The sequence below is a fragment of the Hyaena hyaena genome, unplaced genomic scaffold (genome assembly GCF_003009895.1).
Source record: "Hyaena hyaena isolate Hyena2069 unplaced genomic scaffold, ASM300989v1 scaffold_302, whole genome shotgun sequence".
Lineage (NCBI taxonomy): Eukaryota > Metazoa > Chordata > Mammalia > Carnivora > Hyaenidae > Hyaena > Hyaena hyaena.
This window is the reverse complement of record NW_024080936.1, coordinates 1,088,654-1,113,064: the sequence shown is the minus strand read 5'-3', so window position 1 is coordinate 1,113,064 and position 24,411 is coordinate 1,088,654. Positions and strand designations below refer to the sequence as shown.

The 24,411-nt window shown below is 64.5% G+C and overlaps 1 protein-coding gene and 1 long non-coding RNA gene across 2 annotated transcripts; one reads left to right on the top strand and one right to left on the bottom strand.

Moving 5' to 3' along the window:
• Positions 1 to 422: 422 nt before the first annotated feature.
• REXO1 (RNA exonuclease 1 homolog) lies at positions 423 to 23,581 on the top strand. Its single transcript, XM_039248142.1, has 16 exons — positions 423 to 691; positions 12,742 to 14,447; positions 15,512 to 15,616; positions 16,346 to 16,556; positions 18,799 to 18,962; positions 19,334 to 19,465; positions 19,580 to 19,703; positions 20,191 to 20,304; positions 20,423 to 20,560; positions 20,680 to 20,793; positions 20,886 to 20,959; positions 21,419 to 21,529; positions 21,904 to 22,019; positions 22,112 to 22,250; positions 22,444 to 22,564; positions 22,652 to 23,581. Exons 1-16 carry the CDS (start codon positions 535 to 537, stop codon positions 22,738 to 22,740), a joined length of 3,615 nt encoding a protein of 1,204 aa, XP_039104073.1. The 5' UTR covers positions 423 to 534; the 3' UTR covers positions 22,741 to 23,581.
• Positions 11,573 to 15,791, bottom strand: LOC120242386. Its single transcript, XR_005531060.1, has 2 exons — positions 15,729 to 15,791; positions 11,573 to 11,870 (listed from the first exon to the last, which is right to left on the bottom strand). It is a non-coding gene; the product is annotated as an uncharacterized LOC120242386 (long non-coding RNA).
• Positions 23,582 to 24,411: the final 830 nt, after the last annotated feature.

Below are 24,411 nucleotides of genomic sequence, written 5' to 3'. Positions count from 1 at the left end.
GATCAGGTTCCCAGGCACGGGTAAGACGCGCCCGCAGGGCTCGCCTCCTCCAGCAGGGGGCATTTCAAGGCAACGTGCTCCTAAAACACAATACCAAATGCATGACAGCTGGTCTTGACGGACTTTTTTTTTTTTTTTTATCAGGCGCGCGGTAGACAGCCCAGGCGCCGTCGGGGCCTCGGCTCAAGATGGCTCTGCTGCCGTCTCGCGGGGCCGGGCGGCGGCGCCGGCGAAGCCCCTGGACGCCGCAGACGCGGCCTCCCGCGCCCTCCCCCCCTCCCCCCGTGGCCGCGTGTCCCGGCCCACGGGTCCGCGAAGCGCCTCGGTTCCTCGAGGACCGGCATTTCTGATCAGGCGCGCTGCGGGCAGCCGCTCCCGGGGTCCCTTGCGGCGGCGTCCCGGGGGCCTACGGGGGCCTCGGAGCAAGATGGCGGCAGTGGGGTCCGTGAGGCGCGGGCGGCGGCGACCGCGGCGCCAGTGAGCGGCCCGGGGGCCCGGGCGGCTCCGGGCCGGGGTCCCGCTTCGGGACGGACCATGCTGCGCTCCACCGGTTTCTTCCGGGCCATCGACTGCCCCTACTGGGCTGGGGCGCCCGGGGGGCCCTGCCGGCGGCCCTACTGCCACTTCCGGCACCGCGGCGCCCGGGGCCCCGGCGCGCTGGTCGGCGGTGGAGCGGCGCCCCCGGCAGCAGGTAATGCCGGACCTGGGCTTGGCTCCCCGGCCTGGGGCTAGTCTCCACCGCCGGGACTTTGCCGGCTCCCCCGCTCTCGGCCCAGACCCGTCTCCAGACGCTGGTGGGCGTCATGTTCCCCTCCGGGCCCGGGACCACCCACCCCGGGGGGCCGGTGCGAATCGCGGGCTCCGTGGGAGCCTCCGTTTCCACGAGCGTACGGTGTAAACAGCGAGGGCGGAGTGAGGTCGCGCGGGCCGACGCTGAGCGCGGGGCTCGGGAAACGAGCGCGGCTAGCACTGGTCCGCAGGCCCGGGACGCCCCCTGCCTTTGCTCGCGCCCGGGCTCCTCGGCGGGGTGCGCCATCCCCGCCGCGCCCCCAACCCCAGGTGCTTCCGGCAGCTCTTGCGTTCCCCCTCCGCGCCTCCCGTGGTGGCCGCTGCCGCCTCCAGTAGTCCAGTCTGCAGAGGGTCGAGTCCTGTGTCAGATGCGACCGGAGAGGGCGTAAGGCAAACCCGAGGGACTGGGTCGGGAGCGGGGGTAGGCTCCCAGGAAATTACCTTTTTTTGGTTGGGCAGAGAATGTTAGCGGACTGCACGTCGTATCCTCCCGGTGATTGTCCGTGTCATGGCAGTTTGGTGAGAGCTGGGAGGGCCTCTTGTAGGAGGTGTGGGGTTTCAGCCGAGATTTTAAGAACGGGGGAAAGAAGGACCTCACGGGGAAAGGCTTGGCGGGTCATTCCTTCTGAGGGAACCTCGGGCTCCCGCTGGTGATCTCTGCCCTTCAGGACGGGCTCTCCTTTTCCACCAGACCTGGACTCCCTCATTCGGCCTCAATTTCAAATTCCCTCCCTGTCTTTCCCCAGGAAAAATGATTTTTGTTTCAGAACCTTCGAAAGAGGAGTGCGCCGGCGGGGATTAAATAACAGGTCTGTTTTCCCGTCTTGCCAAGCAAAGAATAGTAGAATTTTCTAATTTCTCACGTGAACGTGCTTAGCCCCCGGCATTTGCAGCTGACCGTTTGCAGCCAGCCAGATGCCAGCGTTCATTGTCCGGCTCCACACCTGTGCTGCGCTCGGGGCGTTCGGGCCGCGCGAGCCACGGTGCGGCCGCCCGGAGCCTGCTGCTGAGAAGAAAAGACAGAGGCGCCCACTGGCACCTTAGCAGCAGGTCGACGGTCCTTGTGTCTCTGGCCGGGGGTGGGGGTGGGGGGGTCAGAGCTGGAGGCTCCTGGGAGGCAGCGCCGGCTCACGTGTTGAAGTGCAGTTTCTTGACCCCTCTGGTTACCTCTTGGTGTCGCGTGCGGTGCTCTGCCAAGAGCCCACTGGGTTTTGGGTCCCTCTCGGTGAGCACAGGAGGGCAGGTCCGCTCCCTGTGCCACGGACCTTCTGACTTGGCCCCAGGTCTGCACGATGCCGTCCAGCCTCCTGTTCTGGGCTGTTGCCTTCTGTCCTCGCGTTCCTCTCGTGGTGAGTCACTTCGCAGGTTTCTCCCCGCGTCCTACACGGCCAGTTAGTTCCCTAGCGGGTCGTTCTCGGGGGCCTGTCTGGTGATGCTGCCCCGCTTGCACCTGTCCAGCCCGTCCCGCTGTGGGTCTGCGTTTTCCTTTTGCAGGACAGGGAGGGAAGGGGGAGGCCCGCTTTCCGGTAAGGCTGCCTCTCCTGCAGAGGGGCAGGGGCAGGTCCCGGCTCAGCCTCTTTCTTGCTGCGGAGCCTCTCTGATCCTCCGTCTTCTTCTCCGTGGCATGCCCCTGGGGTCGCTGCCCAGGGAGGAGGCCGGGGGAGAGCGTGTGCCCAGCCCTTTCGCTCCCTTTCAGCTTGCCCCTGCTCCCGAGTTTGACAAGCCCGGTTTCCTGGGGGCTGGGAGAGGCTGCGGCGGTCCAGGTGTGCAGGGGGAGGCGTTCTTGCAAGGGTGGGCTGGGCCAGCTTTGCTTGGACTCGCTTTTTTAAAAAATGTCTGTAACGTTTTGTATTTATTTCTGAGAGAGAGAGAGAGACCGTGTGAGCGGGGGAGGGTCAGAGAGAGAGGGAGACACAGAATCCAAAACAGGCTCCAGGCTCTGAGCTGTCAGCACAGAGCCCGAGGTGGGGCTGGAACTCACGAACTTTGAGATCATGATCTGAGCCGAATAGGATGTTTAGCTTAACTGAGTGAGCCACCCAGGAGCCCCTGGATTCATTTTTAAGCAACAGTGTTACTAAGGTGCTTGGTGGGAGCAGCCTGCAGGTGGGACATGGGGGTCCCTGTGAGGCCCGGCACCTCCAGTCTTGGGCCAGTGGCTGCCTGAGACCTGGCACAGTCTGAGGCCCGTGAGGGGCCTGCGCAGGGGTTCTGTTCTTCCAGCCCTGTCCCTCCCAGCGTGGGCTTCAGGATCCCCGCCTCTAGACTTGGGTGTGGTATTGCCCAGTTTTGGCAGCACACACTCGGTCAGGGTCTCTGTTTAGGAGTCTCAACGGTAGGGATGGTTGTCCCCGTTTTACAGATGAGGAAACTGAAGCCCAGAGATGGGAAGCCATTCTTCCGCACACACGTGGCCGGTAAGTGGGTATGGGATTACGTCTGGGCAGTCAGGCCCTTGCCCCCACGCGCCCCCTTCATCCAGTTTCTGCTGCCCAGCACCTGCGTGTCCCGCACGTGCCCGGGCACCCACTGTGTGTCAGGCTCCGCGCTCTGCCCTAGGGCTGGCAGGTCGCAGCGAGACTTGGGAGAGACGCAGTCGTGACACCTGAGCACACAACCTGAAGACAGGCTGGAAGGCAGGAGCGGTCATGGCCGTGGCGGGGACGGCAGTGGTGGCTCTTGGGGCAGCCCTGCCCCTGGGTGTCACGTTAGGCCCTTGAAAGCCCTATATGGTCTGGAGCCCCAGGAGCGAGCGCCTCTTCTCTAGGGAAGATCTGAGCCTGAAGAGGACGGGGCTGGAACCAGAGAGAGAGAGAGAGCGCTTCCCGGCAGGGGGTGGGTTCTGTCTCCTCTGTGAGTGGGCAGAAGGGGCACAGCCTCACTAGCAGGCACCCCTGAGGCGTCGCCACGCCGCCCTCCGCTGCTTCCTCTGCGGTGGGGCGCCAGCAAGTGTCATGGGCGGCGATGTCCCCCAACCACAGAAGTGTGCTTCCCTGCGTCCAGGACGTCCTCAGTGATGAGCCTCAGCGCTGTGGCCGATTCTCTCCCCTGAGGCCGTGAGAAACCCCAGTAGGGCGCCGTGGCCGGAGGCCAGGCCAGGCTGAGCAAGGACCCTGCAGCGTGTTCACTCGCTGGGGCCACATGGGCTTGAGCTGGGGCCGGGCGGAGCCCTCAAACAGGTTGGAGGAATAGCAGACCCCCGTCCTGGGGGCTAGGGCTGCCCTGGGGAGTGTGCTGGGCACCCCGAGTCATGACGCCCCTACCCCAGTTGCAGCGACAACAGACGTACCTAGCCGTCGCCCTGCATCCCTTGATGTAGCCTGATGCTCGCTGCAGCCGCTTTATTTTGTTTTTTTCAACCTCACTCCCTGCCCCTCCCCAGACGCCACACCCGCAGGGACCCAGCCGCACAGGCTTCCCAGAGGAGAAGCCATCGGTGCTGCTTTTGTCGTCCTGTTGCTGGTTTTATGTGAGGACAGGATTAGAGGAGAGACCTTGGGGTTTCCTGGGCACCAGGTCCACGCCCCGCCCCTCCTGTGCTTTCGGGGACAGAGTCCCAGCCAGCGAAGACTGCACGTTGCCTTTGTTTGAAGCACTTCTTTTCAGGACTTGGGGTAACTTTCATTTTAAAGACATCGGACGAGGGGCGCCTGGGTGGCTTAGTCGGTTGAGCGTCCGGCTTTCGCTTAGGTCATGATCTCGCGGTTCGTGGGTTCGAGCCCCGCGTCGGGCTCTGTGCTGACTGCCAGCTCAGAGCCTGGAGCCTGTTTCAGTCTGTGACTCCCTCTCTCTCTGACCCTCCCCTGCTCACTCTGTCTCTCTCTCTCTCTCCTAGAAATAAATAAAACATTTAAAAAAAAATTTAAAAAAAATAAATAAATAAAGACATCGGACGAGGGGCGCCTGGGTGGCTTAGTCGGTTGAGCGTCCGGCTTTCGCTTAGGTCATGATCTCGCGGTTCGTGGGTTCGAGCCCCGTGTCGGGCTCTGTGCTGACAGCTCAGAGCCTGGAGCCTGTTTCAGTCTGTGACTCCCTCTCTTTCTGACCCTCCCCTGCTCACGCTGTCTCTCTCTCTCTCTCCTAGAAATAAATAAAAGAATTTAAAAAAATAATTAGTTAAAATAAAAACATCGGACGATCCCGAAAAATCCAAAGAAACACATTGTGGAAATTGCCACAGGTCTGCACCTGGCAGCCTGCGTGCTCCCCCGGCCCGAGCCAGAGGAGGCCTGCTGGCCTTGCATGTGGCGGGGACCCTGCTACGCTGGGTACAGCGGGTGTGGTCTTCCCAGACTCCACAGCCCTAGCAGCGGGGAAGCCGTCCTGGGGCCGTGTCCCCAGCTTTCTGCGCCTGGCAGCCCTCCAGATGGCCGAGGAGCCTTCACAAAGCCGCATAAAGCTGCCTATGGCCCTGTGACCCGCCCCCAGGGGACAAGGAGTGGTGTCTGGGGAGCTCCTGGCATCGAGTGGGCGGGGCCAGAGGGCAGTGCCCGAGCGCCCCTCCCCGCGGGGCTCAGCAACCGGCCCCGGGCAGGGCTGGGGAAGAGGCGCCACCCTGGATGCGGGCATTCTTGGCTTAGCTTTCCATTAGCGGGCCGTCCGGCAGGGGCAGCCTGGCCTCCGGCTGGTCCGTGGTGCTGCCTCGGCCTCAGTCGTCCCTTCTGTGAAGCGGGTGATGACACGGGCCCTCAGCGGACAGCGCGGCAGGAACGTCCTCCCCTCTGCAGGCCGGGTCACCTTTGCACAGTAGTCATTGGGGCTGCCGAGCCGGTGCGCACGGGGGTCTTTCCACTCCCCTTGTGCCCCGGTGGTGGGCAGACCGGTCGGTGTGATGTGTGCGACAAGCAGCGGGACCCTAAGAAGGAAACAGCCAGCAGGGTGGAGGCGCGGGGCCGCCGCTCTCCTCCGCGGTAGCTGAGTCGCCAGAGTTTCTGCCGTTGGCTTGTGCCTTTTGCGGAAGCGGGCGCGTGTGCTTGCCGTGTGAGGGTCCTTGGCCGGGCGGCCCCCCGGGCGCCGCAGTTTTCTGTAAACGGCCTCGTGCATCCCCGGCCATGGGAGTGGCAGGCGGGTGTGAAGCCGGAGCACTTCTGGGGGACCCGCTCGTTGCTTTAGTTTGCCGGAGGAGAATAGGGTAGGAGGCTGGTTTGGGGGGAGGGCAGCTCTGGGGGCGGGGCTTGGCCTGGACATGTGTGCACATGTGCAGGTGTACCTGAGTCTTGGGTGTCTTCTGTAAGCTCAGGAGCTAGCCCTGGACCCTCCAAGGGCTCTTCTGGATTGATCTGAATTCAGTACCTACCTGTGGACCGAGATGGAGTGCTGTGGAAGTGAAGGATGGCGTCCAGCAGCACAGATAGGGGTCGGGAGCCGGGGGGAGGAGAGAGCAGTTGACACTTGAGGTTTCAGGGACATTGGGCAGGTGTCCCCAAGCAAGTGGTTGCTGAACTGGGCTTTGAAGCATGAGTAGAAGTTTGCCTGGTGGCTGCAAGCAGGGGTGGGCATGGGGGTGGGGGATGGTAATCCAGGATTGGGGCTGGGAGACCATGCAGTGGAAGGCCTGGAATCTTCTGTCCGGTGGTTTGGGGGGGCTGGGGCTGGGGAGGCTGCGTGCCAGCTTTGCTGCCATCCCCAGCAGCTACAGCAGGGGTCAGTGTTGTCACACTGATTTTCTTTTTTCTTTCTTTTTTTTTTTTATAGTTTATTTTTGAGACAGAGAGAGACAGAGCATTAGAGAGGGAGACACAGACTCTGAAACAGGCTCCAGGCTCTTGAGCTGTCAGCACAGAGCCCGACGCGGGGCTCGAACCCACGAACCGCGAGATCATGACCTGAGCCAAAGTCTGACACTTAACCGACTGAGCCACCCAGGTGCCCCCATCACACTGATTCTAACTGTCCTCCCGCACAGGCCAAGTCCACCCTCACAGACCGGGAGGTGGGCATGGCTGCAGGGACAGGAAGGGGCAAGGCCTGGAAGGTAACGGAGGGCATGTCTGGGAAGCATGGGGACTGCATTCGCTCCAGGCACATCCTGGTGAAGCTTGTCCCTCTGTGTCCTAGTTGATGGTCACACATCACAGTTGTTTGTCCTGGGAGACCTGTGTCCCCTTCTCCAGCGGAGTGTCCCAGAGAGCCCCTCAAAGAGCAGGAATGTGGGTGCTGTTTCAGGAGACAGGGCCCAAAAGCTCTGGGGCCCCCATCCCTACGCACCCATGTTCCAGCAGTGTGCTGGGTTCCTAGGGGAGAGCACAGGCCTGCCCGAGCAGCTGAGTCCCACCACTTCTGCAGGGATGATCTCGGAGGGCTGCCTGGAAGAGTCACTGAGACAGTCCATCAGGCTCTGGGCAGGAAGCTGTCCAAATATGAAGGTGGGGAGGTGGCTGGCCCACCTGAGGGATGAGGGAAACCTGCCCTCATCACTTCCCGCCAGCACCTTCTTGGGGGGTCAAGTAATAGAAGCCACTGATGCTGATGTGCGACCTTGCTGTGTGGGCTCTTAGGGGACATAGCTGGCTCTCCCCCCCCCCCCCCGTCTTGGCCCGACGTTCCAGGAATGACTGACAGGTGTGGCCTGCCTTCCCCCTCCCTGGCACATCCAGAGGACACTGTTCCGCGTGCCTAGGCCACCCAGGAGGTCCCCGGAGCCTGTCTTATGGAGGAAGGTGACCCCAGGAGCGTCCACCAGCCAGTGTGCTTGGGGGGGTCACAGGGCCGGAATGAGAGAACTGCTGCAATTCTGTGTTTGGACCTGAAAGTGATCTGCTCAGTCGAGGCCTGGGGGTTGGCCGCAGGGACCCGTGCCCGTCATGGCCTGGCTGCGAGGGGAAGGGGCCTCAGAGAACGGGCCTCGGTCGGCCTCACCCCGGAGGCCCCGCCGTCGGCGCTGCAGCCCCCGTTCCTTTGTGAGCGCTGCTGTCCTGCATTTTTAGGCTCTTCAGGGATTTCCGGGTTCTCCTCGGGTTTCCTGTGCTGTGTGCTTCCCTGTGGTTTTGCAGCGCAGTTGAGCCGTGTCCTGTTCAGACCCCACGATTCCGCGTGGGCACTGCCGTCCTGCTCCCTAGGATCGGGCCTCGGGAAGGGCAGCCCAGCAGCAGTGTGACTGCTGATGCCCGGGGTGCCTGAGCGCCTGGCCTCCTGTCTGGGGCCCTGGCCTGAGCTCGCTTCTGGCCTGGGGACCTTGGAGCTGAGGGGAGGGTGCAGGGGGCGTGGCAGAGGGCGGTGAGGGGGGGCCGACCGGTGTCACCAGCTGTCAGGGTTCTCTTCCTGCATGTCCCGGGTGCCACAGGCCTCTGCCCTCTGCTCCGGAGCGAGCGAGCGAGCGGCCCGGTGTTTCTCCCTGTGCTTCAGGCTCCTGCCCTGTCCAGTGGCGCGCTCAGATGTCCAGGAGTGGGGTGCATGGGCATCCTCCCTGGGGGCTGGGTGGGCGGGGAGGCCCCGGGGGATAGAGACTCTGAGCCCCTCTCTACTCTGAGGGGAGTAGCGACAGCCAGCCCCTCTGAGGACGGGGGCTGCCCTGCCCCCTATGGGGGTGAGTGCTCAGAACTGCTCTGCCCCAGTTCACCCTCTATGCATTCCAGCCAAGCCAGGGCTGGCCATCAGTCAGTGTCCTTTCTACCATTGTGACCTTCTGGGGATGTCACCCCTTCCTGGGAGGCCTCGTCCCATGCAGCCCCAGAACGTGGGTGGGTTTAGTGTCTTCACTTAGGCTGCTCCACAGGTAGCCTGTGTGTCCTGCTTCTCTCTGGTGCTGTGGGGACTGTCCCCTCCTGTGTCCCTGCCGGCCCCGTGCAGGGTCAGCAGGCTGTGACCGCCACCGAGGCTGGAGGAGAGCCCCGCTGATGTCTTATCGGAGCTCGAAGCTGGGGTGGGACCAGTGTGCACTGTGTGCTTATCGTCTTTGGACCTTGGGCTGCGCCGAAGGAGGGGAGGGGTGATGGCCAGCCCTTCAGAAGGCAGCGCCAGCTCTCCTTTCTGGAGCAGGGAGAGGGCCCAGGCTTTGGGGTCACATCTCTCTCCAGGGGTGGGGTGGGGTGGGGAGGGAGGCTGGCAGCTAGGCCGGCCAAGACTCGGGTTCCTTATCTGTGGAATGGGCTGACTTGGGAGGGCCCCGTCCATGCCTGCAGCGCCCCCTGAAGTTCACAGTGGGGCTCACTGACCTCCCCCTGTGGCGCCTCTGTGCTCAGCTGTCTTGTTGATTGCACGTGCGCGACAGGAGGGGCGGGAGTGTTTTCTGGAGGGAGGCATGGACGCGGCCAGGATGGGTGTTCCTGGCAGGGGGAGGCTCGGAGTGACTGGGGGTGACTGGCCTGTCCTGCTGCTCTTTCGGCCCCTTTCCTCCACAGCGACCCTTGCCTCAGCCCCATTTGAGTTCTTGCCTTCGGTGACCCACAGCCCTGGAAAGCGGGGGTCTGGTTGGTGTCCACCGCGCGGGAAGCCCGTCCTCGAAGCGGGTGGTCAGAGAATGTTGGATGCCATCGCCGGGAGAGCCGGCGGAGGGCAGCTCTGTCCTTCAGGGCAGGTCTGGTGGACATGTGGCCTCTGTGAGCACAGAACCGAGGCTCGGGCACCGTCAGGGGAAGACCCCCACCTAGGCTGGGGGTGGGAAGGGGCATTTGGTGACTTTTTCCTTTCCAAAAATCAGCCCAATTAATCTTTTTTTTTTTTTTTAATTTTTTAAATTTATTTCTAGGAGAGAGAGAGAGAGAGCGTGAGCAGGGGAGGGTCAGAGAGAGAGGGAGTCACAGACTCTGAAACAGGCTCCAGGCTCCGAGCTGGCAGTCAGCACAGAGCCCGACGCGGGGCTCGAACCCACGAACTGAGAGATCATGACCTAAGCGAAAGTCGGACGCCCAACCGACTAAGCCCCCCAGGCGCCCCTAATCTTGTTTATCAAGTGCATGATTTACCGGGGCCAAACCCCCAAAGGAACGTTCTTGGCATCCATCCAGATAGAGTCCCTGGTGTTAGAAGGCGCCTCCCACGGTGCCCCGTGGGCCAGCCTCGCAAGGTGCTGCCTGCCCAGAGCCGCCTTACGTGCTTCCGCCGGCGGGTGGGCAGGCCCGGGGCCCCTGCAGCGCGCCAGACGTTCTCTTGGGGAGCTTCTCCAGTTCCCACAGGTTCTGCTGGGGGCCCGGCCCTCCGAAGCAGGGCAGGCAGCGGCCAGGAACAGGGAGCTTCTGTGCTCCCCTCCCGGAAGCCTCAGGTGCCCTTGGCTGGGGCGCAGCAGGCGCCTGCCTGCAGGGACTGAGCTCTGGGCTCCCTGTGCTCACTTTTAGGCCCGCGAGGTTGTAACAACTCCTGGCAGTTATAACAGCTCCTGGCAGCTGCACTCAAGGCTTCTCGACGGAGCCCCTCAGGATGCTGACGAAGACTTACAGGAGGCCCCACAGGGGAGGCTCTTGGCCTTGACCTTAGGCCCACTGAGGGCGTTGGTTTTGCTTCATGGTTGGGGAGGCAGCCTCCAGCTGGGGCTGAAAACCCCTGTGTTGGCTGGGCTCATATCAAGGGGCTGGGTGCCTGGCCTGGGCTCCTCCAGGGGCTGCACCCCCTACCGAGTCCGCGATGCTGGGACCCCAAGTGCGCTTGCCCCTTCCCAGTTTAGCGGCCAGGCTGCTTAGAGCCTAGAGAGGGTAGAGGGAGCAGGTGTGACTGCCCCCACGATGCCAGTGCAGGCTCCAAGGTGGAAAGCTAGACGGCCGCCCTCCTTGCCTCTCTGCCTCAGGTTCGCCAGAGCTAATGAGGTGGCCTCAGGCCCTTTGCGGGGCCTCCTCCCACCCCCCCTTGGGGGAAAACCCTTCCTTCCAAAATGTAAAGTGGCTTCCTCACTTTGAAATGGGGCTGAGGGGTCCCTGGCTGACCTGCTTCTTGTCGGTAGCCCTTTCCCTGCTGAGGCTTAGAGAGGACCCTCGTCCATGCCTCCCTGACTGGCCCTTGGGGGAGGGGCACTTCCACTAGGTGGACCCTAACTCCTATCCCCCCACCAGGGGCAGGACTCTTAGACGAGGGAGGGAGGGTGGGGAGTGAGGTAGGCTGGACTGGAGGCTCCTCAGGCCCTCAGTGGACGTGCCCAGTAAGTGTCCCCCAGCCTGTGGCTGGTCTGGGCGCTTGCGCTCTGCTGGCAGCCAGGACTTCTGGGGGGAGGAGGGGACACTGTCTTCTCTTTGTTCACGCAGGGGCCCTGAGGCTGGGCCAGGTCTCCCATGGGTGCCTTTGGACTGGTTGTGGGTCATGTGGGCTGGGAGGGGGGCTGGTCCCTTCGCCTCTTGCCAGGGGTGGCTGTGTGCCCTGCCCCCAGTCTCCCCATGTCGTGCCCCTGGTTCTCAGCTGGGGGGGGGGGCGTGAAATGGCTGCTCCCCAGCCCCGACTCTGGTTTTGCCTCCCCGTCTGCGTCGGAAGCTTCGCTGAGCGCTTCCTTGCTTGTGAACACAACGTGGGACGTGGGCTCCAAGCTAAAACTGAACAACACACAGCAATCCCTTCCCTCCCTCGGGCCCTGGGCGGCCCTGTCCCCCGCAGCCCCTGGCGGCCCTGTCCCCTGCAAAACTCTCTCCCCCACAGGCAGGCAGGCACATGGTTTTCTTCCCACAGTCTCAGGGCTGCTGAGGCCCAGCACCGCTTCCTTATCCGGAGAGGCCAGAGCAGCAGCTAGGTCCCCCCTGGCTGCACCCAGGGGCAGGCAGGCCTGGCTCCTTCTCCAGGTTCCCGGGGAGAATTGCTGTTACTTGGTCAATCTCAGGGCATTGGATCTGTTGACATATTCTTCGAGATGGTATAGAATTATCTCTGATAAGATTTTTAAAATTTTTATTTGAGTAAAGTTGATACACGCTGTTATGTTATTTTGAGGCCATACGTGGGCTAGGTTTAAGTCTGTTCGTCGTTTTAGGTAGGGTTTCTAATGATCCATTGATTGACACGGCAGCCTGGAAGCTGGTGTCTGATCCATTTCTCAGAACGCTGGGCTTCATCTGCTGACATTTAATGGAGAATTCTGTACCTCTGTCTGTGAGGGAGTCTCTGGCGGTTTCTGTACTGATGCTGACATCGGCTGAGCTGCTCCTGTAGACTGTGTGTCCCCCTGGATCCTGGAAGGGAACCAGGATTATCTGTCCCACAGCCGCCCCAGGAGGTGGGGGTGGGGGCGGAGGCGTGACTGTTGGATAGAAATGTTAAAAGGACGTAAGGTGGGCGCACCTGGGTGGCTCCAGGCCTGTGACCCTGACCTCAGGGTGGTGGGGTGCCATGCTGGCTCTCCACCCTACCTGGCATTCTCAGAATGTGATTTGAATGTAAATGCTTTTTTCTTTTATACACTGTGGGGCCAGAGGGCAGAGAACATTCTGCCTCCTTTCCCCTTGCAGGCGTGCATGGGTGTCCTTTGTTGACGTGCTCCCTCAGCTGGGCCCCTAGCAGCTCTCTGCTCTCCTGGCACAGGCACGGCCCCAGGGACTTACCTGCAGGGAGTGGGTTTGTGGGACAGAGCCCTAAAGGTGGCACCTCTGGGTGGCCCGGGCCTGGGGAGCTCAGTGCGCTCCTGCCCTACGGGGGGCTGTGTCTGCACCCTGCCCGGCCGGCCGGCGCTCTGTCCCCAGGAGGCCCTGCGCTGCGGCTTTGGCGTGGGACAGGCCCGTGGTGATGCCGTTCTCGCCCCAGCTCCCGGAAATACTTGTCCATCTGTAAGGTCACCAGTCCCCCACCCCATGCCAGGAGGTCTGTGGACCAAGTGGCCACGCCGCCAGGGGCCCAATTCTGCCCCCTCAGCGGGCCTGCCAGCGTGGCCCCCCCACCGCCTTTGCAGGGGGCCCGGCCACAGTTGGTTCTGCTGCTCGGCTGCTTCCCTGCTCTTCCCCGTAGGCGTCGGGGGTGAGGCTCGCGGTGGGGCCGGGTCCTGATGCTGGCTCGCGTGCCTGCTTCGGGGGGCCTGCTCACTGCCGTTTTCTCCCGCTACTGTTTCAGGGCTTGGATATGACCCGTACAACCCCGAGCTGCCCAAGCCCCCCGTGCAGAGGGAGAATGGTGCCCTGGGTGGAGGGGAGGAGCCCCGCTCGGACATCCTGGAGCTGGAGCTGGTCAATCAGGCCATCGAGGCTGTGCGCTCGGAGGTGGAGTTGGAGCAGCGGCGGTACCAGGAGCTCCTGGAGACGGCCCGCGAGCACAGCTCGGCCGAGGCCCCTGCCTTGGCGCCCCGAGGCCCCGCCACCGGCCCCGCCGCTGGCCTGGACGAGGACGCCTTCCCGCTGTCCTTCGATTACAACCCCGGCGGCCGCCCTGGCCTCTTAAGCCCCGATGCCGGCTACCAGCCCACTCCTCTGGCTGCCGCCGCCGAGGCAGGTGGCAAGTACTCACTGGCTGCTCTGGATCGGGTTCAGGGCCACGGCGGAGGTGCTGGCGGCGCCTTGGAGTACGTGCCCAAGGCTGTGAGCCAGCCCCAGCGGTACAGCCGCCCCGTCCCCAGCGGCAAGTACGTGGTGGACGACTCCAAGCCGTCCACAGACCTGGAGTATGACCCTCTGTCCAACTTCTCTGCCCGGCTGCTCAGCAGGGCCAGCTCCAAGGATGACAGGGCCCCCAAGCGGCCCCGGGGCTCCCGGGGTAGCGAGCCCTACACACCCGCCCTCAAGAAGCCCTGCGACCCCTTTGCCGGCTGCGACGCCAGGTTCTCAGACTCCGATGACGACGACGCTCCTCCAGGTGACAGGCCAGCCGCCACGAGCCCCCCGCGAGCCCAGGCGGGCACCGAGAGCAAGGCCCCGGGGAAGCCAGCCTCCAAGGAGGGCCAAGGGACCGAGGAGGGGGGCCTGCGGGAGACCAAGGAGATGGCCGTGCAGTATGACGTGGAGGACCTGGGGCAGCCCCCCAGGGGTCCTGGTGGGGAGCTCATGGCCAAGCCTGGCTCCCCGGCCAGGGCCTCGCAGGACCCCGGCGGCCCCAAGGAGGGGAAACCCAAGAAGAAGCGAAGTGGGGCCCTGCCAAACCCGGGCCGCAAGGATGGCGCCCGGAGGAAGGATCGGGGTAAAGATGGAGAGCAGGCGCGGCTGGCCAGGAAGCCCTGCGTGGACCGGCGGGGCCCCCAGGCCAGCAGCCCCCGGCACAGGGCCAGGCAGCCCGAAGGGACCAAGAAAAAGCCATCTTCGGCCACCCCGGTGGCCAGCTCAGGGAACAGCCGGCCCGACCGCGGGGGTGTCCACCAGCTGCCAAACAGGACGGGCGGGAAGACCCCGTCGGGGAAGCTGGCGGAGCGGAAGGCCCGCTCGCTGGACGAGGGTGCCTCCCGGGATGCCCCCAAGCTGCAGAAGCGGGCCCTGAGCCACGCTGACCTCTTTGGGGACGAGAGTGAGGATGAGGGTCCCGGCCCAGGGCCTGCGGCGCCCCCCGCCCTGCCCTGCCTCAGCTCCAGCTCCGACTCGGACTCGGACCGAAGCCTGGGCTGCTCCCCTGCTCAGGGGCCACGCAAGCGCCTCAAGGCCCCGCAGCCCCCTTGTCCTGCCCCCGCCTCCCCCTCCCCCTCCTCCTCCTCTTCCTCTGGGGCCGGTGAGGAGGTAGACTACTCGGCTCTGGAGAAGGAGGTCGACTTTGACTCTGACCCCATGGAGGAGTGTCTGCGCATCTTCAACGAGTCCACCAGCGTCAAGACCGAGCACAGGGGCCGGCAGGCCCTGCAGGTGAGCCCTGCCCCTGGGCCGTGGCTGCCGCCATGGGGGCGACCCCTCCTCCCCCGTCCAGGAGACCCTGCCGGCCGCCTGCTGCCCCTGCGCCTCATCCAGAGACAGAGCTCAGGGCCCACCAGGCAGGGCCTGTGGCCACTGAGGCCCAAAACTCGGGAAACTGGTCAGGGTTGTGTGGGGGCAGCCCCTCTCCCTCCCCTCCCCCTCCATCTCCCGCCCCCCTCCTTTGCGTTGGTGCCTTCCCCTCCCGCCAGTCTTCCCCTCTTTTTCCCCTCCCTCCTTCCCCCTCCCTTCTTATTTCCCCACCTGCCTTCCTCTCTCCACTTTCCTCAGGCTGCTCCTCCCTCCTCTCCCCCATCCCTCCCTTTTCTCTCCCCCCTTCCCACCTCTTTTCCAACCTTCCCTCCCCCCACTTCCTCTCCTCTCCTTCTCCTTTCAGTCTCCCCCCCCACCCCCCAGACTCCCCTGGCCTTTCTGGGTCAGTCGTCCAGTGTGCCCACCTTGGCCACCAGGGTGCGTGCTTTGAACAAAGCCAGAGGGGCTAGTCCCTGCTCAGAAACCTGCGCCTTCCGTGAGGCTCCCGAGATCTGGGCTGGCTGCTTGGTCCCTTAGTGCTCTGCTTGCAGACCTTTGAGGTGTTGCTGTTCAGATTTCCCCCATGTTCCCACAGTTCTGAGCTGCCCCGTATGAGCTGGCGAGGGAGGGGAGCAGGAGGCAGTGGTCTGGGCCCGAGACCACTTGGCCGAGGCCTGCGTCCCACTCAGGGCTGAGTGCGTCTGCTGGAGACGTGTGCAGGACTGGCCAGCGCCAGGGGCTTGGCCAGGGGGCCTGTCTCCCCATCGGGGAGCGGGTGGAGCGCGCCTCGCGGTCGGAGGCGAGGGCCCCACATTGTATGTCAAGCCCTGGTAGCCCCTGCCATGAGTGTGTCCGGCTTCCCACCTCTCGCTCTGTGTCCTGAGTTACGTGTTGTCAGGGGGGAGGGGAGGGGAGCCGCCGCACCGGTGCGGGTGGTGCGGGTGGCAGGATCTGAGGGAGGAACCTCAGGGATGAATGTGTTTCAGCCTCCCAAGGAAGAGCAGGTGGAAGGCCAGGGGCATTCGGGCCTCACCACACTGTTCCCTGGGCAGAAGAGGAGAATTTCTCATCTCTCCAAGCAAGGCAAGGAGGTAGGGGTCCCCTGCTGGGTCCTGAGTGGAGGCTGGTCGGGGCGAGAAAGCCCGTCTGCACAGACAAGACCCCTGTGTTCCCTGCCGGTGGGGTCCTCTGGCAGACACGTACCTGGCACTCCCTGGGTCATGGCAGAGAGCTGCTTGGAGCCTGCTCTCCAGTCTCTGGTTCAGGGCTGGGGGGCGCGGGGCACGGAGGGGGCGCGGGAGGAGGGCCTGCTGATCTTGGACTAGTGGCCCGACCTTGCAGAGCCCTGGATCCCACCCCAGAGAGAGGAACAGTTATTAGTGGCATCGTGAAGGCTCTCCGCCCAGCACCTGGGAGCTCTGGTTGAATCCGCCACCAGACCCTTCTCCTGGCTAAGCTGAAGGCCAGAGAAAAGGAGTCAAGTGGGATTGGATTAGCGTGTCAATCCAATCAGGGGCCTAATGAGTCCCACCCACGCCGCGCCTATATCAGGGCCAAGGGCAGGGCCTAGGCATTCCGAGGCCAGAAGCCAAGAGAGCAGGGCAGGCGAGGTGCCGGGCCAGCGGGGCAGCATGAGCGTGTGGAGCTGGCTGCTTCCTGCCGGGGCGTCTGAGGGCTCGGAGGAGGGCGCCGGGGCAGCGTGCCTGGCCCCGGAGCCCCTGCCTTCCTGTCCCTGGCCTTACCGGCAGCCTTTTGCCCCGTGCGGCCTGCTCTGGGTGCTCCCGGCATACAGAGCCCCCCGGGAATTTGTCGTCACCCAGGCGGAGGCAGGGCGGAGAGTCCCGGCCCCCCCCGCCCGGCCCCCCACCGCCCAGGAGGTGTGCTACCGGCGGGCCCAGCAGGCCCAGAGGGACTCGGCCGCCTGGCTCCAGGCCACCCAGCCGCCGGCCGAGAAGCCGTCCTCCGTCCACATCTCAGCCCCTGGCGAGAAGAGGAGGATCGCCCATGTCCCCAACCCCCGCCTGGCCGCAGGTAAGTCCCAGGGCACGGGGGCTCGCAGGCGGTGAGAGGGGCCCGAGGCCAGGCTCCGCCTCTGCCGGTGCCTCAGCGTGCTGGTGTGTAAGGTGGGGCTGAGGGTCCCCCCCGCTGTTAGCAGGAGGCTAACACAGACCTGACACGGCGCCCAGTGGCTCTGGGCCGTCCCCAGCTCTGGACTCTGGTATCGGTAGCCAGGGATTGGTTGTGGGGGGTCCGCGGGGCGCCTTCATCCCTCCCCGTGTCCGTCTAACGGGCTCAGAGCATCTATCTCTCTGGCTTCCTGCCTCCCCCCCCCCCCGCCCCGAGGCCCTGACCCAGGAATCTCCTGTGACTCCCACTCTGTCCCTGCCTGCCTGGTCTTCTTGTCCTGGCCTCCCCCGGGCTCCTGAGTGTGGGCACCGGGCTCTGGCCCGTGATGCCAGGAACGGGGAGCTGGCCTCAGGGCCGTCTGTGGGGCTGCAGCCCTGGAGCCTCTCAGTGCTTGGTGGAATTGAGCCGGCTGATCTGTAGGCCCCTGGGGCTAGATTGCCTTCTGCTTTGAGGGTACTTTCCCCACTTGCCTTTGTCCGAACGTCGGGTCAGACCTCTGTGGTCTGACGGCAGGACGCCCAGTGGCACCTGAGCTGGCCAAGGTGAGGGAGCCCCTGGGTACTAGGCCACCCAGAGGGCTTGTTCAGATGCTGATTCAGCTTCTTTTGGGTTTCAGATGCCCCCTGCCATCTGACCAGCTCCGCGGGGGGGGGGGGGGGGGTTGGGTGCTTCCTTGCTGCCGGTTGAGATGCCCCCTGGAGTTAGGGGGGCCTGAGGGGTGGGGCCCCGCAAGCTAGTCCGCAGCAGCCTTCCCGGCCTTCTCCCTGCTCTAGGACATGTCCCGATTCTGCCCCTTGTCCTCCCCGGAGCTCCCAACTTAGAACTTGAGAGCGAGAGGGGCACCTGGGGGCTCAGTCGGTTAAGTGTCGGACTTCAGCTCGTCATGATCACACGGTTCGTGGGTTCAAGCCCCACGTTGGGCTGTGTGCTGACAGCTCAGAGCGGGAATCTGCTTCAGATTTTGTAACGCCTTCTCTCTCTGATCCTTCTCTGCTCATGCCGTCTCTATCCCTTTCTCAAAAACTTTAAAAAGTTTTTCAAAAAAGAACTTGAGGGCAGGAGGTGTTGATGTGGGTCATCAGTAGGGTTTAGCTGCAGCGACAGGAGAGGACCCTGAACTGTGTGGACCCTGGGACACAGACTTGTAAAGCCAACTGCACGTGACCGGGTCACCTGGGCTGTTCTCCATGGCTCACTTGGGTCAGTTCTTGCTACAGTCATCACGTGGCCTGGTGGCCTTAGACACGGTGGCGACCTTCCTGAGCTGCAGGGGGCTCACCTGAAGCTCAGGGGTCCCGTCCAGTGCCTTGTGCTGGCTTCCTTTCCACACACGCCCTGGCGCTGCACAAAAAGCCCAGGCGTCAGTGAACCTAAGAGCTGTCTCCCTCCTCCTGACGGGCCCGTGTTTCCTGCCGACTCGGCAGAGGCCGGTCCTGGTATGGGCTGCGCCACGGCCAGCTTGTGGTGCCCTGGTCCTTCCACGAGGCTGGGGCCCTGCGTGCGTTCTGGGCTCCCCTCCTCCGCTCCTGTTCCTTGATCGGGGCTGAGCCCGGGGGTGGGGCTGCCCGGAAGCCCCGTGCGCACACGTGCGTACACCTGCACCGCCTTCTGCGCCCCGGCCGCCGCCCCAGAGCCCTTGGAAACAGCCCGGCAGGCAGGTGCCCTCCTCCCCAGGGAGGCGGGAGACTGTTTGGTTTGTGACCTCATCAAAGGGAGAGGCAGAACACAGGCAGTGGCGGGCAGGCCCGCTGGTCACAATGAGCGGGCCGGGGGCACCCTGTACCCTCTGGTCCTCAGCCCAGGAGCCGGGGCCTTTCCTCCCTCGTACGTCAATGCCTCGGAGTCGGGGGCCGGGACATGTGGCAGAGGCTTCCCACGTGCCCTGCCACTCGCCGGACCGCCCCCGTGGCGACGCCGCCTGAGCCGGCCTCCGAAGCCCCACTTGTTTCCCCCTTCTCAATGGACTTGCCCGAAAGCAGATAGAGCCTAATGTCATTCCGCAGCCCGTGCCCCGCAGCCCGGCCCTTCCCCCTGTGCTCCGAGATGCACGTCCTGCTGACGCTGAACGACCGCGGCTGCTTGGTGCTCTGCAGCTCGGTCATGGGTGTGCTCTCTTCGTGCTCTCACGCCCCCTGTGCCCCGCCAGCCCCCACAGGTGCCAAGCGGACCCTCGCCGCCAGCAGCAGCCAGCCTCCCAATGGCCCTGAGCCGGGCAGCCAGCCCCTGAAGGCACGCACGTTGTCGGGCATGGCGTCCAAGACCACCACCACCGTCACCCCCAAGCGCGTTGCCCACAGCCCGTCTTTACAGGTGAGTGCCCCTCCCCCGTCCCCTGGGGCGCCTGGCTCGCTGTCGCCCCTGGGTGCCCCTGGATGCGCCCTTAGAACCTGCGTGCTCCTCCCCTTCCTACTCCCTCTGCTGCTTTTGTTAACAGACTCCCCTTGCCCAGGGCGCTTTCATTTCACAGAGACGTGCCTTCCCCCGCCTCTCCCGCCTGCCCTCAGTTTCCCCTCTGGTCGACACTGCTGGGGCTCTGCTGGCCCTGATGAGCCAGGGACAAGCTGAGTCCCTGAAGCCCAGGGTTTCACCCATCCTGTGTGTGTGGCGTCCCGGGGGCTTCAGACCTCCATCAGGGTCCAGGCGGCGCGTGCGCCGTCTCTGATGGTCCGTGTCTTCTCTAGAGTTTAAAGAAGCCCATTATCCCCAAAGAGTTTGGGGGCAAAGTCCCCACCGTCATCCGCCAGCGGTATCTCAACCTGTTCATTGAGGAGTGTCTCAAATTCTGCTCTTCAAATCAGGAAGCCATAGAGAAGGTGCGTGACCCTGGGAGGTGGCCGCGGGCTGGTGGGGCGGGGGGTGGGGGGACGGACAGCGAGCTGGGACCGTCCACTTCCGGGGCCACGGGGCTGAGTGGTGTGTGTCCTCAGGCGCTGAACGAGGAGAAGGTGGCGTACGACCGCAGCCCCAGCAAGAACATCTACTTGAATGTTGCCGTGAACACTCTCAAGAAGCTTCGAGGCCTGGCCCCCAGCCCCACGCCGGGTCTCCACAGTAAATGGGGGGCGGAGGGGGGCGCGGCCAGGGTGTCCCATCTACAAGATTTGGGTCTGCGCCTCCCAAGATTTGTGGGCTCCCCCGGCGTCCTGGGGCGGCTTCCCACCCGGGCTGTGGCAGCAGTTGGTGGGGGGAGGGGTCGGGGACAAAAGGCTGTAGGAAACGCTGGTGGCAGTGCGGGCAGCCAGGTCCCCTGTCGACGGCTTGGCCCCGTGCCGTCCGGATAGTGAGCCGGGTGTTGGGGGCTGTGGGCCGCCAGCTAATGGGCGGGGCCTACTCGAAGGCTCACGCCACCTGCCTGCTCGCGTCCCGTCCCGTCCCGCCACGGCTCCTCCCGCAGCCCGACCCAGAAGAGTTGAGGTCCCGGGTCAGGCCTCTCCTGACCAGTGGAGACCAGGCCCGGGGACAGGGCAGTCCGGAGGGGTGGGGGTGCCCTGGGGAGGGACAGAGAACACCGAGTGTCATTTACTCTTCCCCCTTCCAGAAACCAGCGGCCGGAAGGTTGTGTCCCATGAGATGGTGCTGGGGGGCAAGTTGGCCACCAAAACCAGCTTCTCACTCAGCCGCCCGAGTAGCCCCCGCGTGGAGGATCTGAAAGGTGAGCCCCCCGGGCCGCCCGGGGCTCAGCAGTGGCCTCTGTGGCCATGCTTCCACCCCCCTCCCCACGGCCGTCCCGGCCTCCCTGTGGGTTGACCACCTGTCCCCCCCGTTCCCAGGGGCCGCCTTGTACGGTCGCCTCAAGGAATACCTGCTCACCGAGGACCAGCTCAAGGAAAACGGCTACCCCTTCCCGCACCCCGCGCGGCCTGGGGGAGCTGTCCTCTTCACGGCCGACGACAAGAAGCCCAAGGACTGTGAGTGGCCTTCGGCACCAGCTGTGCTGGAGGACGGGCAGGAAGGGGGTGGTTCCGGGAGGGCCTCGTTGGGACAGGGAGTCGCAGGACCTGACCCTCCCCACCTCCCCACCCCCCAGCCGCCTGCCGAATCTGCTGCCGCTGTGGCACCGAGTACCTCGTGTCCTCATCCGGCCGCTGCGTGCGGGAGGAGGAGTGCAGCTACCACTGGGGGCGGCTCCGCCGGAACCGAGGTGAGAGCCCCCCCCCACCGCACAGCGGATGTGCGGTTGTGTGCCCGAGGCACGGGGGCGGCCCGGCCTGACCCCTGCCACCTCCTTTCCAGTGGCCGGCGGCTGGGAGACTCAGTACACGTGCTGCTCCGCTGCCATTGGCTCCGCCGGCTGTCAGGTCGCCAAGGTGGGTCTCCGGGGTCCGGGAACGAGGTGCAACCCGGCCGGCCCCCGGTCCCCCATTTCTGTCTTTCATCGGTCTGCCCCTGACCCTGACGGTGGCCTTGCAAAGAAGGGGGCATTCCCTGGAGAGCGCCCGGCACCAGCCTGGCCCCTCAAGCCTGCTGCCCTCACCCGCCCTCACCCCTCCTTCCCTCTCCTCTCCGCCCTCACCCGCCCTCACTCCTCCTTCCCTCCCCTCTCCGCCCTCACCCCTCCTTCCCTCACCTCTCCGCCCTTACCCGCCCTCACCCCTCCTTCCCTCCCCTCTCTGCCCTCACCCCTCCTTCCCTCACCTGCCCTCACCCCTCCTTCCCTCCCCTCTCCGCCCTCACCCCTCCTTCCCTCACCTCTCCGCCCTCACCCGCCCTCACCCCTCCTTCCCTCACCTCTCCGCCCTCACCCGCCCTCACTCCTCCACCCTCAGCAACACGTGCAGGATGGCAGGAAGGAAAACCTCGAAGGCTTTGTGAAAACTTTCGACAAAGAGCTCGTGGAAGATGCTCACCCGGGCGTTTATGCCCTTGACTGTGAAATGGTGAGTTGGCCGCGGCGCGTGTTCTGTTCTATTCCCTCCGCCCACGGCTCTGAGCCAGCGGGGGTCGCGGGGTAAAGAGCAGGTAGAGGGCAGAGCTGTGAGTGGTGGGGTCCCGACCTCCCTTGTGCGCCGGGCCGTGTCTGGGGTCTCGAGGCACATCCTGAGGCCTTGCCGGCGGCTTCTGAGAGAGGGTCCCCCACCCCTCCCCCGGCCAAGTAGCCGGACTGGCTTCCGCCTGCCCCGTGCGCTCTGTGACACGCCCGGACTCGCTCGTACTGGAAGGCTGACCAGGGAGCTCTTGGGGCTCAGGGCGCCCCAGCTTCAGGCCCCCCCCAGGGCGGGGCGCATGGTCACGGGCCCTCTTGGCTCCGCAGTCCTACACCACGTACGGCCTCGAGCTGACGCGGGTCACGGTGGTGGACACGGACATGCAGGTGGTCTACGACACCTTTGTCAAGCCTGACAACGAGATCGTCGACTACAACACCAGGTATGGCCGCACACCCCCTCTCCAGCCCCGCCGGGGTGGGCACCCCTCATCCCTCCCTCGCTACCCTCAGGCCCCCGCTCTGCCCACGCCAGGTTTTCAGGGGTCACTGAGGCGGACCTCGTGGACACGACCATCTCGCTCCGGGACGTCCAGGCCGTCCTCCTGAGCATGTTTAGCGCCGACACTGTCCTCATTGGACACAGCCTGGAGAGCGACCTGCTGGCCTTGAAGGTACTGCCTGCCCCCTGAGTACAGCTCACCAGGGGTCCCGGGCCTGGTGCCCGCTGTGGGGGGCAGGGTTGGGGGGGTCTGAGCCCCGGTACCTTTCTGCCCTGGCCCTCCCAGGGCCGTGAGGCCTCTCCCCGGGAGAGGCCAGGGCAGAAAGGTACCGGGGCTCAGTCTCTCCCCGGCCGCCCGCCCACAGGTCATTCACAGCACCGTGGTGGACACGTCTGTGCTCTTCCCGCACCGCCTGGGCCTCCCCTACAAGCGCTCCCTGCGGAACCTCATGGCCGACTACCTCAGACAGATCATCCAGGACAATGGTGTGGAGGAGGGGAGGTGGGGGGGAGGGGGCGCCGGTGCGGCTGGGCAGGGGCAGCACCCACCCTGACGCATCTGTCTGCTCGCAGTGGACGGGCACAGCTCGAGCGAGGACGCCAGCGCCTGCATGCACCTGGTGATCTGGAAGATCCGAGAAGACGCCAAGACCAAGCGGTGACCGCCGCTCGCCCGCCTTTCCCGCAGCCCCGGCCCGGCCTCTACCCCAGGCCTCTTCCAAAACAGTGCAATAAATCTCGAGAGCTAACCTTCCACGTCGCCAAGACATGGACACAGAGAGCGGGACGAGCCGGCGGCACAAGAGCCCCACGCCGAGACCGCCTGGAGCCCTGACCCCCACCTGGCCCCTCGCGCCGCCCCCGCCTCTCCCTCCCCACTTACCCTCCGGAGACTGCTGCTCATTCCCGGATGGGACCGGGACAGACCCCACCCCGCACCCAGAGGGCCCTGCGCAGTCCTGGGCAGCCAGGCCTCCCGCCCCTGCCCCTTCTCTTGCCGGGCAGGCTTTTCACGGGTGTGTTTGAGACAGGGGTTGTCTTTTTTTATTTTGTATTGTTATTTTTATTATTTGTAATTTAAACCTGGCGACTCGCACAGTTGTCTTTCCCCACCCGGAGAAGCAGGACCCTGGTGCTGCCTTCCCTGTTGGGGGTGGGGGAGCGGGGGGAGAAGTCGGGGGGGGGCCCCCCGAAGGCCGGCACCTTGGCGGCCGTCAGGACAGAGTTCAGCCTGGCCCCGGGCTGAGCGGGTGGGAAGTTCCTCCCCAAACCCACCAGGATGCCGTGACCTCCGGGAACCAAGCCAGCCTCCCTGCCACCCCCCAGGGCCTTGCCTTCGGGACCGTCCAGGGCCCACCAGCCTCTGGACCCTGTCTTCCTGCTGGAGCCCCGCCCTCCCCCCAGGGGCTGTCTGTAAAGGCCTGCAGCCCCCCTAGGGCCCTGACCCCTGGTCCCCCCCCCCAACCCGAGGCAGGAACAGAATAAATGTTTGTATGGATTTTAGATCTTGTGGCGTCTGGTGGTGGTCTTGGTGCCCCCACGGTCGGGGTCTGCCCCTAATTGAAGTGGAAATAGAACCGTGTTCATCTTCCTGGAAACCGTCTCCTGCAGTCCTCAGGCCCATCTCGCTTCTGGCCCCCTTGGGGCGCTGTGATGGTGGAGATGGTGACTCAGTCCTGGGAGGAGCTGGCTTGCCTGGTTGCCGAGCTAAGCCCAGGGGCGGGGGGGGGGGGGGGGCGCGCCCCGGAGAGCCACCGTGCCCTGTCTGAGGAGCCAACGCGGACGGGGAGGGTGGCCGCTTGTCCGCCTGCTGAGTGCCAGTCGGCTGCTCCCAGGACGTGCACAGAGCTCAGTGATGGACCGGGACCTGTGCTTCTTGGGAGTGGAAGGGCCAGCGCTGTTGAGGTCTCCACCATTCGTCTATTTAAGATGCAAAGTGAAGCCAGAAATAAGCCCGTGGAGAGGCAGGTGGGGAAGCGCAGATGTGCTGGAAGGAGGGCCTTCAGATGGAGGAGGGCCCTTGCTAGTCTGTCACCTTGCAGCCTCCCAGGCTGAGGACATGGCAGCCTCTACCCTGCAGTACCCCGGGCCAGCGCTGCCGAAGACTGGGTGCCCTCCAGATCCTGAGGGGCCCTCACTGGGGAGTGGCGACTGGTCCCCCCGAGGCTGTTTTCACCATTTGACTTTATCTCCCCGCTCTTCTGTAAACAGTAATTTCCTAACTGGATGACACAGGGCCATTGCTGTTTGTGTGTGGTGTCTGTCCCTTTCCCAGAACATAATGAGCCCCCAGGGAGGCCCGGAGGAGGGGTGCACGCTTTCAGCTGGCCAAG

Excerpts from the sequence above, each read along its gene's own strand:
- REXO1 (XM_039248142.1), top strand. The coding sequence starts at position 535 with ATGCTGCGCTCCACCGGTTTCTTCCGGGCCATCGACTGCCCCTACTGG. Across the intron at positions 18,963-19,333 it reads CCCACAGCCCGTCTTTACAG|AGTTTAAAGAAGCCCATTAT; the intron begins GTGAGTGCCCCT and ends TGTCTTCTCTAG. Across the intron at positions 22,020-22,111 it reads ATCGTCGACTACAACACCAG|GTTTTCAGGGGTCACTGAGG; the intron begins GTATGGCCGCAC and ends TGCCCACGCCAG.